This window comes from Chrysemys picta, chromosome 1 (assembly GCF_011386835.1).
Source record: "Chrysemys picta bellii isolate R12L10 chromosome 1, ASM1138683v2, whole genome shotgun sequence".
Classification (NCBI taxonomy): Eukaryota; Metazoa; Chordata; order Testudines; family Emydidae; genus Chrysemys; species Chrysemys picta.
In genome coordinates, this window is record NC_088791.1 from 191,309,918 (window position 1) to 191,322,165 (window position 12,248).

The window sequence follows — 12,248 nt, forward strand, 5'->3', positions numbered from 1 at the left end:
CCTCAGTTGACCAAGGGTCTTAAGCATATGCCTAACTTTTAAGCAGTGGGATTATTCTCTTGTTGTTAAAGCTAGGCATATACTTAAGTACTTTGTTGAACAGGGGCATATATTAATGCTTTCAGTGTACACTATACTAGAACTATTCTAATGAGGGAATAGGGTAGATTCACAAACTGGACATTTCAACAGTAATTGTTTTTTTACATACTATAGGCTGCAAAAAGGGAACTTGAAAGGCAAAGACAACTTGAGTGGGAGCGTAATCGTCGGCAAGAACTACTAAATCAAAGAAACAAAGAACAAGAGGACATAGTTGTGCTGAAGGCAAAGAAGAAGACTTTAGAATTTGAGTTGGAAGCTCTAGTAAGTGAAGATTTTTAAAATTTTGTAGGTTTAAGTATTTACTATATATGACCAACCATTTCCAAAAAACTTGTATTTAAGAGAAAAAAATAGTGGTGATTATATTGTAAATGGAGTACAAGATCACAGTAACAAACACTACAGAGTCTTGATTAGTTTCCATAATTACATCTTGGTTTTTATTCTACAACTGAGTATTTTTAGTTTTAGAAACATATAAAATCCAGATTTGCATGATGAATTATTGTAGTAACCAAAATGTATCTCTTCTTGCTGAAGAATGATAAAAAACATCAGCTGGAGGGAAAGCTTCAGGATATCAGGTGTCGATTGTCTATCCAAAGACATGAAATTGAGAGCACAAACAAATCTAGAGAACTGAGAATTGCAGAAATTACACATTTGCAACAGCAGTTACAGGTGAGCATGCTGGTGTTTCTTATGTTTAGCCTTTTAGGCTTGTTTTGTCCTCACCCATCTGGATCAGTCCTGACCAAACTTCCCCACCAAACATTGCATGCTACTTTGTCACTCCTGAACAGTTCCACTAATTAATAATTCATTTATATAGTAACAGAGGGTCCTGTGGCACTTCAGATGCAAGAAGTGAGATTCTTACCCACGAAAGCTTATGCTCCTAATACTTCTGTTAGTCTTAAAGGTGCCACAGGACCCTCTGTTGCTTTTTACAGATTCAGACTAACACGGCTACCCCTCTGATCATTTATATAGTGTCTTTCATCCCAAAAGATCAAGTCACTCTTAAAACTATGTATAGGAATTGCTTACCACACTGGAAGTTAGCAGCAATTGATTGAACATGCACAGCAATATCTCACACTCTTCAGGTTGGAAGAAGTGAATAAATTGTCCAACTGAAAATGTATGGGGAATTGAGGGAGATGGATTTTTTTATTAAAATATACATCTATCTATAGGAGCCCATCCCATACATTCAAATATAAGTACTACCCATACAGAAGCAGCTACCAAACTCCTCCAACCCTGAGTCCAGCCTCCGCCCAAGTTAGAATTCACCAAGACATTGTGGCAAACAAGAGTCTTGTGAAAAACCTGTATAGCAAACAAAGGCATAACAAGATCAAGAGGCTGGAAGATGGAAAACTTAAGCTAGAAGTAAGAATGAAAGTTTTTAATGGTAAGGGCCGTTAGTAATTGCAATAAATTACCAAGGGTTTGGTAAATTCTCCATCACTTAGAATCTTTAAATAAAGATTGGATGTTTTCTGAAAGATAGCTCCAGTTTCAATTACACGTTACTGATAGCTCCAACTCAACTAAACATTATTGAGTGAAATCCCAGCGCCTATGGTCTGCAGGAGGTTAGACTTGCTCATAATTCCTTCTATGAAGCTGTGAAAAACGCCATTGGACTGAAGATGACAGAGGTGTTTAATGCCTGTTTTTCTTCAGTCTTCACCAAAAAGGTTAACAGTGCCCAGGTACTCAACATAACGAATATCAACGGCAAAGGGAAAGGAATGCAAGCCAAAGCAGAGAAAGAACAGGTTAAAGAATATTTAGATAAGTTTAGATGTATTCAAGTCAGCAGGGCCTGTTGAGATTGATCCTAGGGTACTTAAGGAATTAGTTGAAGCAATCTTGGAACCATTAGCAATGATCTTTGAGAACTCTTGGAGGATGGATGAGGTCCCAGACGACTGGAGAAAGGCAAACATAGTACCTGCCTATCTTTAAAGGACCCAAGGAATTATAGGTCAGTCAGTCTAACTTTGGTACCTGGGAAGATACTGGAACAAATTGTTAAACAATCCATTTATAAGCATCTGCAGGATGATAGAATTATCAAAAATAGCCACCATGGATTTGTCAAGAACAATTCATGCCGAAACAACCTAATTTCCTTCTTTGAAAGGGTTACTGGCCTATTGGATGGGGGGGAAGCAATGGATGTGATGTATCTTTATTTTAGTAAGGTTTTGACACAATCCCACATGATATTCTCATAAACAAAGCATGGAGATGTGGTCTAGATGAAATTACTATAAGGTGGATTCACAGTTGGTTGAAAGACCACACTTAGACTGCTTATAAATGCTTCCCTGTCAAACTGGGATGGTGCATCTAGTGGGGTCTTGCAGGGTCAGTCGTGGCGCCGCTACCATTCAGTATTTTTGTTCATGACTTGGAATGGAATGTATGCTTATAAAATATGTGGATAATACCAAGCTAAGGAAGTAGTGTTTGCAATTGTGAGGACAGGATTAGAATTCAAAATGACCTTGACAAATTGGAGAATTGGTCTGAATTCAACAAGATGAAATTCAATAAAGACAAGTGCATAGTACTTTGATTAAGAATAAAAATCAAATGCACAACTACATAATGGGGTATAACTGGTTATGTGGTAGTGCTGCTGCAAAGTTATAGATGATCACAAATTGAATTTGATGCAGCTGTAAAAAAGGCTAATATTCTGGGGTGACTTCGGAGTGTTGTATATAGGACACGGAAGGTAATTGTCCTGCACTACTTGGCACTGGTGAGTCCTCATTTGTAGTACTGTGTCCAGTTCTGGGTGCCATATTTTAGGAAGGATATGGACAAATTGTTGCTCTCCCTTGGACTCTCTCCAAAAATGATAAGGTTTTGAAAACCTGACCTATGAGAGAAGATTTGAGGAACAACTGGGCATGTTTAGTCTTGAGAAAAGATGATTGAGGTGGGGCCTGATAGCAGTCTTCAAATATGTTAAGTCTGTTATAAAAAGACTGATCTATTGTTCTCTCTGTCCACTGAAGGCAGGACAAGAATTAAGGCCCTAAATCTGCAGCAAGGGAGTTTTAGGTTACATATTAGTAAAAACGTTCTAACTGTGAGGGTAGCTAAGCTCTGGAATAGGATTTCAAGGGAGGTTGTGGAATTCCCATCATTGAAGGGTTTTAAAAGAAGTTGGACAAACCTTTGTCAGGGATGGCCTAGGTTTATTTGGTCATGCTGCCACAGAGATGATTTCTCAAGATCCCTTCCAGCACTACATTTTTATGATTCTATAACCACAAGTGTTTGGGACTGTAGTAGGTTAAGTGGTGGATGGGTTTGAATATTTATATATGTGGGGAAAGTCTTTTTTAATATATTTATATACAACTTGTAGGATGAGCTCCCACAACATAGAATGGGTACTTAAAGATATTATATTTATGAATATATGCTGAAGCCAGAAGGAACCACTATGATCACCTGATCTGAACTCCTGTGTAAAACAGGCCATAGGACTTCTCTGAAATAAATTCAAATTTATGGACTCTCATTCCCTAAATTTTATATCTCAGTCAAGAGAAGTGAAAAATCTTTTCTTCTGTGAACATCCAGTATTCAGATTTATTTTAGTGAGCTTTTGGTATTTTACTAACATACCCTTGCTGTAGATGGAAAGAGTGAAGGGGGCACTGACCTATGATTTTTGATACACTACATTTGAGTATTATTCTATTTCTTTAACATAGTTAACATTGTCATGTTTAAAAAAATGAGAAAATTAATTTAGATTCCTGCAGAGGATCTCTGAAATTCTGCCCTCATCATGTACGTACACTTCCTGACTTTTGCTGGAAGCTATGCATGTATATCTGAGGGCAGAATTTGTCTCTTCACTGTACTTTTTAGTTCAAGTGACTTCTGATTTTACACATGCAGACAGCAGTGGTGTTTTGTCAGAGAGATTGCCTCATCTCAAAAAGTACAGAAAAGGGCAACAAAAATCATTAGGGGTATGAAACAGCTTCCATATTAGGAGAGGTTAAAAAGATTGGGACTGTTGAGCTTAGAAAAGATGACTAAGAGGGGATATGATAGAGGTCTCTAAAATCATGAGTGGTTTGGAGAAAGTGAGTAAAAAAGTGTTGTTTACCCCTTCACATAGCACAGTTACCAAGGTCACCCATTGATAGGCAGCAGGTTTAAAACAAATATGAGGAAGTACTACTTCACATACAGGGCCGGCTCCAGGGTTTTGGCCACCCCAAGCAGCCAAAAAAAAAAAAGCCGTGATCACGATTGCGATCTGCGGCAGCAATTCGGCGGGAGGTCCTTCGCGCCGAGCAGGAGTGAGGGACCGTCTGCCGAATAGCTGGACGTGCCGCCCCTCCCCGGAGAGGCTGCCCCAAGCACCTGCTTGCCAGGCTGGTGCCTGGAGCCGCCCCTGTTCACACAATGCACAGTCAGCCTGTGGAACTCATTGCCAGGAGATGTTGTGAAAGCCAAAAGTTTAACTGGGTTCAAAAAAGAATTGAATAAGTTCGAGGATAGATCTATTATTGGATATTTGCCAAGATGATCAGGGATGCAGCCTTATGCTCTGGGTGTCCTTAAACCTCTGAATACCAAGAGATGAGACTGGATGACTGGATAGATCATTTGATAATTGCCCTAGTCTGTTCGTTCCCTCTGAAGCATCTCTCACTGACCTCTCTCAGAAGACAGAATCCTGGGTTAGATGGACCATTGGTCTGACCCAGTATGGCCATTCTTATGTTCTTATGACAAATGCTATTTTAGGTAATTGTGTTTTTCCTACAGACTAAACTGAGTTCATGTTCTCTTGCCATATACTGTTCCTATGAACTGTAAACAATTATTTCCTTGCACATTGGAATTGGCTATATTTTTATGGTAGGTAAAATGGCTTGTTTATGTAGCTTGTAAAGAACTTTTGCATTCTTTAGAATGAAAGGTGCTGTGAAAACTTAAGATATTAATATGGCTATGGGTAAGGCTGCGAGTTCATCACAGAGGGACAGAAGTCATGGATTCCGTGACTTTTCAGGATCTCTGTTACTTCTGCAGTGGCCGGTGCAGCTGGCCTGGGCGCCGCCTGAGCAGCTCAGGCAGCACCTGGGCCAGCTGCACCGGCCGCTGCTGGAACAGTCTCGGGCCACCACTACGCCCCCTTCTTCCCCTCTTCCCCCCCACTTCCCCCCAGCAGCAGGAGTTTGGATATAGAGGGGGCTCAGGGCTGGGGCAGGGGGTTGGGGCATGGGAGGGAGTGAGGGCTCCGGGCGGTGTTCACCTCAGGGAGCGGTGACATGTTCCTCCTTCAGCTCCTAGGCGGAGGTGCGGCCAGGCAGCTCCACACGCTGCCTCCGCCCACTTGTGGTGGCCCTGCAGCTACCATTGTCTGCGGTTCCCAGCCAATGGGAGCTGCCAGCCCCTCCCCCCACAAGCACCTGCAGCACCCCTGGGCCACCCCGCCACCCTACTCCAGAGCACCCAAGATTAGTCAGGGGTATATAGTACAAGTCATGGGCCGTGAATTTTTGTTTACTGCCTGTGACCTGTCCTTGACTTTTACTAAAAATACCCATGACTAAAACGTAGCCTTAGCTTTGAGTGGTTGCATTTTCATGAGTTCATTAACTGCTACATGTTTTGTCTGAACTGTACATAACACATGTATCCATTAGGAATTGATATGTGAGAGGCTTCTGGTTGGTTTGATACTGTTTTTATAGGTTCTTATGATCCCCATCCCCATAACACTTGAGCACCTCTTAGCTTTCTAAAAACAGGTATACCAATAAGAATTGTTTTTGTATATGTTCTCTTGTTCTTCCCTCTCTTTCTCCTCCCTCTCCCCCCCATTTTGCTTTTAAGGTGTTTTGTTTGATTAGTTGTTTGGAGGGTGGGTTACCTGTGTATATGTGTGTGTGGGAGCAGGGGTGTTTCTTTGTGTAGAAACAAAGGGAAAGCTGACTCAACGAAATGAATGGCGAATGATTAGATAACTGAAGTCACTCTTATTATTAAAAATAATCACAGGCCTAAGTCCAGCTCTTGTGAAAGTTTATCTTCTGTTTTAATGGACTTCCTCCTTTAGTTTACAGCTTTCTGCTTTCAGAGCAAAGCGAATATAATGTATTGAAGATTGAACCCTAGTCATCAGGATTCTCTCCTCCCTAAATCCCCTTGAAATGGAGTTTATTTTCACCAAAGTCAAAACTGATATTTCCATAACACTGCAGTTCTTCTCTACAAAATGAGAAATATATAAAACAGAGTAAAGAGAACATTTATAAAGTGGACATACAGAATAGAGTAGCAATGGAAGTGTTGAAAGCTTGAAGTGTGGTAACACACTGTAGGTGGATTGGATGATAGGGAACTCTGTAGAACGGAGAAACAACTGAGCTACTACAATATTTTATAACTTAATTCATGAGTCATTAAATACTTTGGTTAGTAATTCTGGTACTACAAAGACTGTTGGCTGTGTTCAACTGATTGGCCTTGACACTGAGAAAAGAGAGGAGAATCTATTGTGCTCATCAGTGAAATACAGCATACTATCCTGTGCTAGTTTAGTATCAAAAGATGGTGATTCTTAATTATTTATATTAGTTATGTCCAGAAACCTTCAGTTGGGATCAAGTCCACATTATGCTAAGCACTTACTGTAACAAAGAAGTGGAGAGTACAGAGGGGAAGGTGGCTGAGACTAACATTAGTTGGAAACACATGGTTACATAGATAAGTTATGTTTAGGACTAGATAGCTGCAAACAAGTAACATTTTAATACTGTTATAAGATGCAAATGAACAAATAGCTGGCACATGTCCCTGTTGATGTCTGCCTATACATTACTTATTTTTATCACATGCATACCAGGCTTGAATGCATGCAGATGTCCTTAAAATGTTACCTTTTATACTAACTTTATGCCATGAGTTTCACTGTATCACCGTAGAAGGAGATCTGAAGGGGAGCAATTTACCCTCTTTTTAAAAAAATAATTGTTTGCCTAACTGTATTAGTTCTGAGAGGGGGAGAAATACCCCTGTCCCCCTAAATATACCCTATGCAGCATACAACCGCTTTTTGCTTATCTCAATCATTAGTTTGCCCTCTGTTTTAATTCCATTAAAATCTCCAGAACAAAATCAACTTTATTAAAAATTACCTGCTTTCTAACCTTCATTCAAACCACTCATTGAGGTTTAGGTTTGGGTAAATGGATACAGTCTGAATTGAATCCTGAGCATCCAGCAATGCAATTAATACAGAGAGCATTAACTGTTTATAAATGCTCTGTTCACAATGATTGGAACTGGACTGCCATCATATCCTTATTTTATTTTATTTTTTTTAAGCTTAACAATATGCAACCCATGGCCCTGCAGTATCCGTTTCTCCCAGTACACTGATCCAACATTAATGTTATATACCTCAGTTGTTGCTGCTTGAATGATTTATCACTGTATGATCACAAACCTGTAAATAATGGTGACTAATCAATAGGAAAGAGCAAAATTGTCTTGGGAGAACCCAGAAAGTAATCAGAAATTGTAAGGACATCAATTCCTCAAAAATATTCATAAATATACATGATCACCTCATTTATAGAGGAGAAAACAAAAGGCATCTGATTGGTCTTTTTTTAAAGGAGGCTCCCAGACTCTTAATTCAAAAACTTACAAAAATCAGTAGTACACCTCTGCCTCGATATAACGCGACCTGATATAACACGAATTCGGATATAACGCGGTAAAGCAGTGCTCCGGGGGGCGGGGCTGCGCACTCCGGTGGATCAAAGCAAGTGCAATATCACGCGGTAAGTTTTTTTGGCTCCCGAGGACAGCATTATATCAAGGTAGAGGTGTAATAATGATCTTCATAAGATGGGGTCTCTCCCTTTAATTTCAGTTTGAAATCAAACAGTGCCTAATGGTTGAGTGAGATACATCTGACTGACATTTATGATACCACACTCTTACTATACAGCCGTCAATAAACACATTTGGAAAGGCTCTACTAAATGATCCTTTCTCCAAGTTTCTTGGGAGTGAAAAGCTGAATTAATTAAAATAGTGACTGCTCTTCAAACTACTGCATGTATTAAAAGTAGGGCTGTTGATTTAATTGCGATTAACTAACTAAAAAAAAATTAATCGTGATTTTAAAAATTTATCGTGATTAATCGCAGTTTTAATCACACTGCTAAACAATAGAGTACTGATTGAAATTTATTACATATTTTTGGATGTTTTTCTACATTTTCAAATATATTTCAATTACAATACAGAATACAAAGTGTACAGTGCTCACTTTATTTTATTATTTTTTATTCCAAATATTTGCACTGTAAAAGTGATAAAAGAAATAGCATTTTTCAGTTCAGCTCATACAAGTACTGTAGTGCGATCTCTTTATCTTGAAAGGGCGATTTACAAATGTCCTACTTCTTGTTCAGCCAATTGCTAAAACAAACTAGTTTGTTTACATTTATGGAGATAATGCTGCCTTCACATGGCACTTTTGTAACCGGCATTGCAAGGTATTTACATGCCAGATATGCCTCTTCACGCTTCAACCACATTCCAGAGGACATGCTTCCATGCTGATGACGCTCATTAAAAAAATTGTGTTAATGAAATTTGTGAATGAACTCCTTGGGGGAGAATTCTGTGTATCATGATCTGTTTTACCAACAATTTCCCATATATTTCATGTTATAACAGTCTCAGATGATGACCTAGCACATGTTGTTCATTTCAAGAACACTTTCACTGCAGATCTGACAAAATGCAAAGAAGGTACCAATGTGAGATTTCTAAAGATAGCTACAGCACTCGACACAAGGTTTAAGAATCTGAAGTGCCTTCCAAAATCTGAGAGGGACTAAGTCTGGAGCATGCTTTCCCAAGTCTTAAAAGAGCAACACTCCAATGCGGAAACTACAGAACCCGAACCTTTCCCCTTCCCCTCCCCCACAAAAAATCAACCTTCTGCTGATGGCGTCTGACTCAGATGATGAAAATGAACATGCATTGGGCCACACTGCTTTGGATCATTATCGAGCAGAACCCATCATCAGCATGGACGTATGTCCTCTGGAATAGTGGTTGAGGCATGAAGGGACATATGAATCTTTAGCGCATCTGGCATGTAAATATCTTGTGACACCAGCTACAACAGTGCCATGTGAATGCCTGTTCTCACTTTCAGGTGATATTATTGCCCGTAAATGTAAACAAACTTGTTTGTCTGAGTGATTGGCTGAACAAGAAGTAGGACTGAGTGGACTTGTGGGTTTTAAAGTTTTACATTGTTTTGTTTTTGAGTGCAGATATATATATATATATATAATTTTTACATTGTTCTACATTTTGTCATGAAAGTTGAACTTACAGGAGATTGCAGTACCGTACTTTTATTAGGTGAATTGAAAAATACTATTTCTTTTATCACTTTTACCGTGCAAATATGTGGAATAAAAAATAATAATATAAAGTGAGTACTGTGTAATTGAAATAAATATATTTGAAAATGTAGAAAAACATTCAAAAACAATTAATAAATTTCAATTAGTATTCTATTTAGCAGTGCAATTAAAACTGCAATTAATCGTGATTAATTTTTATGATCACAATTAATTTTTTTGCATTAATAGTGTTAGTTAACGTCAATTAATTGACAGTCATTTCAATACCATCATATAGGTGTTCTTGTAAGTAAATGCAAATCTTTGACTGGACTCACAAAGGGATTAACCAGGTGTGTGATACTTATGTAGAAGGTCATGCTATGTCATTTATGGTCCTTTATGACAAATCTGTCAGGTAGTTAAATCGTTAAAACTGCTGCTGAAGTAACTTGCTTAAAAGAAAGTTTGTTTTCAAAGATACTGAGATATTGATACTGACATTTTTGTATATTAAGCCATTTCATATCAGGGTTCTGTAATCTGTTCTGACAACTTGATGTTGGGGGGAGGGATAGCTCAGTGGTTTGAGCATTGGCCTGCTTAAACCCAGGGTTGTGAGTTCAATCCTTGAGGGGGCCATTTAGGGAACTGGGGTAAAAATCTGTCTGGGGATTGGTCCTGCTTTGAGCAGGGGGTTGGACTAGATGACCTTTTGAGGTCCCTTCTAACCCTGATATTCTATGATTCTATGATTCCTAAGGCACTGGAAAAGTATGTAGTGGAATTAACAATTATCATCCCCCAGAAATAACAAGGATTATACATATTCTGCCATATACAATTAAACTTTTATTTATATGTAGCTTTCTGGATTCCTGTAAAGCAACTGGGTTCCTGTAAAGCAAATAATGAACTGTGATCTCTGCTGGAATGCTAAGCAGAGATCTGGAACTCTAGTATTCTTATTTCATAGTCCACAAGTAAGCAGATCTTGGTGGTTATGTGTTTGTTTAAATGAAGATTATTTATTATCTTTGAAGGATTAATAAAATCGACAATCCTTAAATCTTCTTCCTCTTGATGAAACTTCCAATTACTCATTTAAGTGACCCACAAACACTTTCTAAGGGCCCAATTCAATACCCAACTAGGTAGATACTTGTACCCTTATACAAATTTCAGTCAGATCTTGCTTTGGAACTAGCTGAGATCAAGTTTGTTTGTTAGATGGGAGCAGTTTCTGAAGTAACAGATTTGACTCATTGGCTTTTTTTTTAGGGGATAGGATGTACCTGTATGTAGTTGTATTACTAAGAAATGGTCCCACACAACAAGTGCTTTGATAATATTTGACTGAATGAATGGAGCTGAAAAGAGAGACTTCTTCAGTGAAGGTAAAACGGTATAATGTGAAGCTAGTGACTATTTCTGGTTAAAGTCAATAACTTGTTCCTTTATCTTTTCCCCAAGGAGTCGCAGCAGATGCTTGGAAGGTTGATTCCAGAAAAACAGTTACTCAATGACCAACTAAAACAAGTTCAGCAGAACAGTTTGCACAGTAAGTATATATAATACATATCCGGAGTGAAAGTAACTTAAGGGACTTACCGGTACACAGGGCTGGGGTCCTGGGTGGGGGGGCCTCAGGCAGAAGGGGCGGGGCTTGTAAATCCCAGGCCCTTTAACTTGCTGCCACTACCCCGGGGCTCCGATGGCAATTTAAAGGGCCCGGGCTCCGGCTCTGGTAGCAGCAGCCAGGAGCCCCAGGCCCTTTAAATCACTGCCAGAGCACTAGGGTAGCTGTAGGTGCAGCAGGGGCTGGGAGCCTCGGGGCTCTGGTGGTAATTTAAAGGGCCAGGGACTCCGGCCACTGATGGGAGCCCTGGGCCCTTTAAATTGCTGCTGGATCCTGGGGCTCCCAGCCACCGCTGCTACCCCAGGGCTCCGGCAGTGGGGCTCTGGCAGCGATTTAAAGGGCATGGGGCTCTGGCTGCTGCCGGGAGCCCAGGGCCCTTTTAAATTGCCCACTTGGGGAAGCTGCCCCCTGCCAGTACAGTCGGTTGTGTACCGGCTCTTGCCAGTACACCGGACCGGACCAGCTTACTTTCACCTCCGTATATATCTATATCTATCTAAAAATAAGTTTGAGTCTATTTGCGCAATATATCATTCGTATCACTAATAATTTTTTTATCTTGCAAGAGAAATGCTGAGAAACGGTTCAGTGTGTGACCTAAAGATGTCAGTGTAAGAAAATATCTCATTTGACAATATGTTTTTAAAAACAGGAGATTCTCTTCTTACTATCAAAAGAGCCTTAGAAGCCAAGGAACTAGTACGCCAGCAGCTTCGAGACCAACTAGATGAAGTAGAAAAAGAAACCAGATCAAAACTTCAGGAGATTGATATTTTCAATAATCAACTGAAGGTAACCTATGTTAATCCCCGTTTTTCTAAATGTTTGGTTGGTCAGCTGCTAATTTGATCATGGGCAGAAACATTTTATTATGATGTGATTTCGTTCAAAATTTTAATGTTAAGACCATTATCCAAAGCGACAGCATTCTGAAATATATTGTACTCTCCTCCTTTTTAAGGAAACAAAATTTGGATAAATTGGCATTACTGTACACGCTGAACAAGAGGTTCCAGATTAAATCTGAACCCATTTGTGAATAAATTCAAATGAGCTGATCC

At 39.4% G+C, this 12,248-nt stretch overlaps 1 protein-coding gene across 36 annotated transcripts in view; it reads left to right on the forward strand.

The window, feature by feature from the left end:
- Positions 1-12,248, forward strand: part of ITSN1 (intersectin 1) — a 200,261-nt gene that overhangs the window by 85,222 nt on the left and 102,791 nt on the right. For 35 of the 36 annotated variants that reach the window (XR_010600018.1, XR_010600015.1, XR_010600017.1 and 32 more), the window contains 4 exons: positions 217-366; positions 646-786; positions 11,022-11,109; positions 11,840-11,979. Coding sequence is in view for 33 of the 36 variants with exons in the window: in XM_065589903.1 (XP_065445975.1) it covers positions 217-366; positions 646-786; positions 11,022-11,109; positions 11,840-11,979 (519 nt within the window). In the remaining 3 variants the exon portion in view is untranslated. The remainder of the gene's footprint in view (positions 1-216; positions 367-645; positions 787-11,021; positions 11,110-11,839; positions 11,980-12,248) is intronic. The other variant, XM_065589939.1, reaches the window with a different exon arrangement.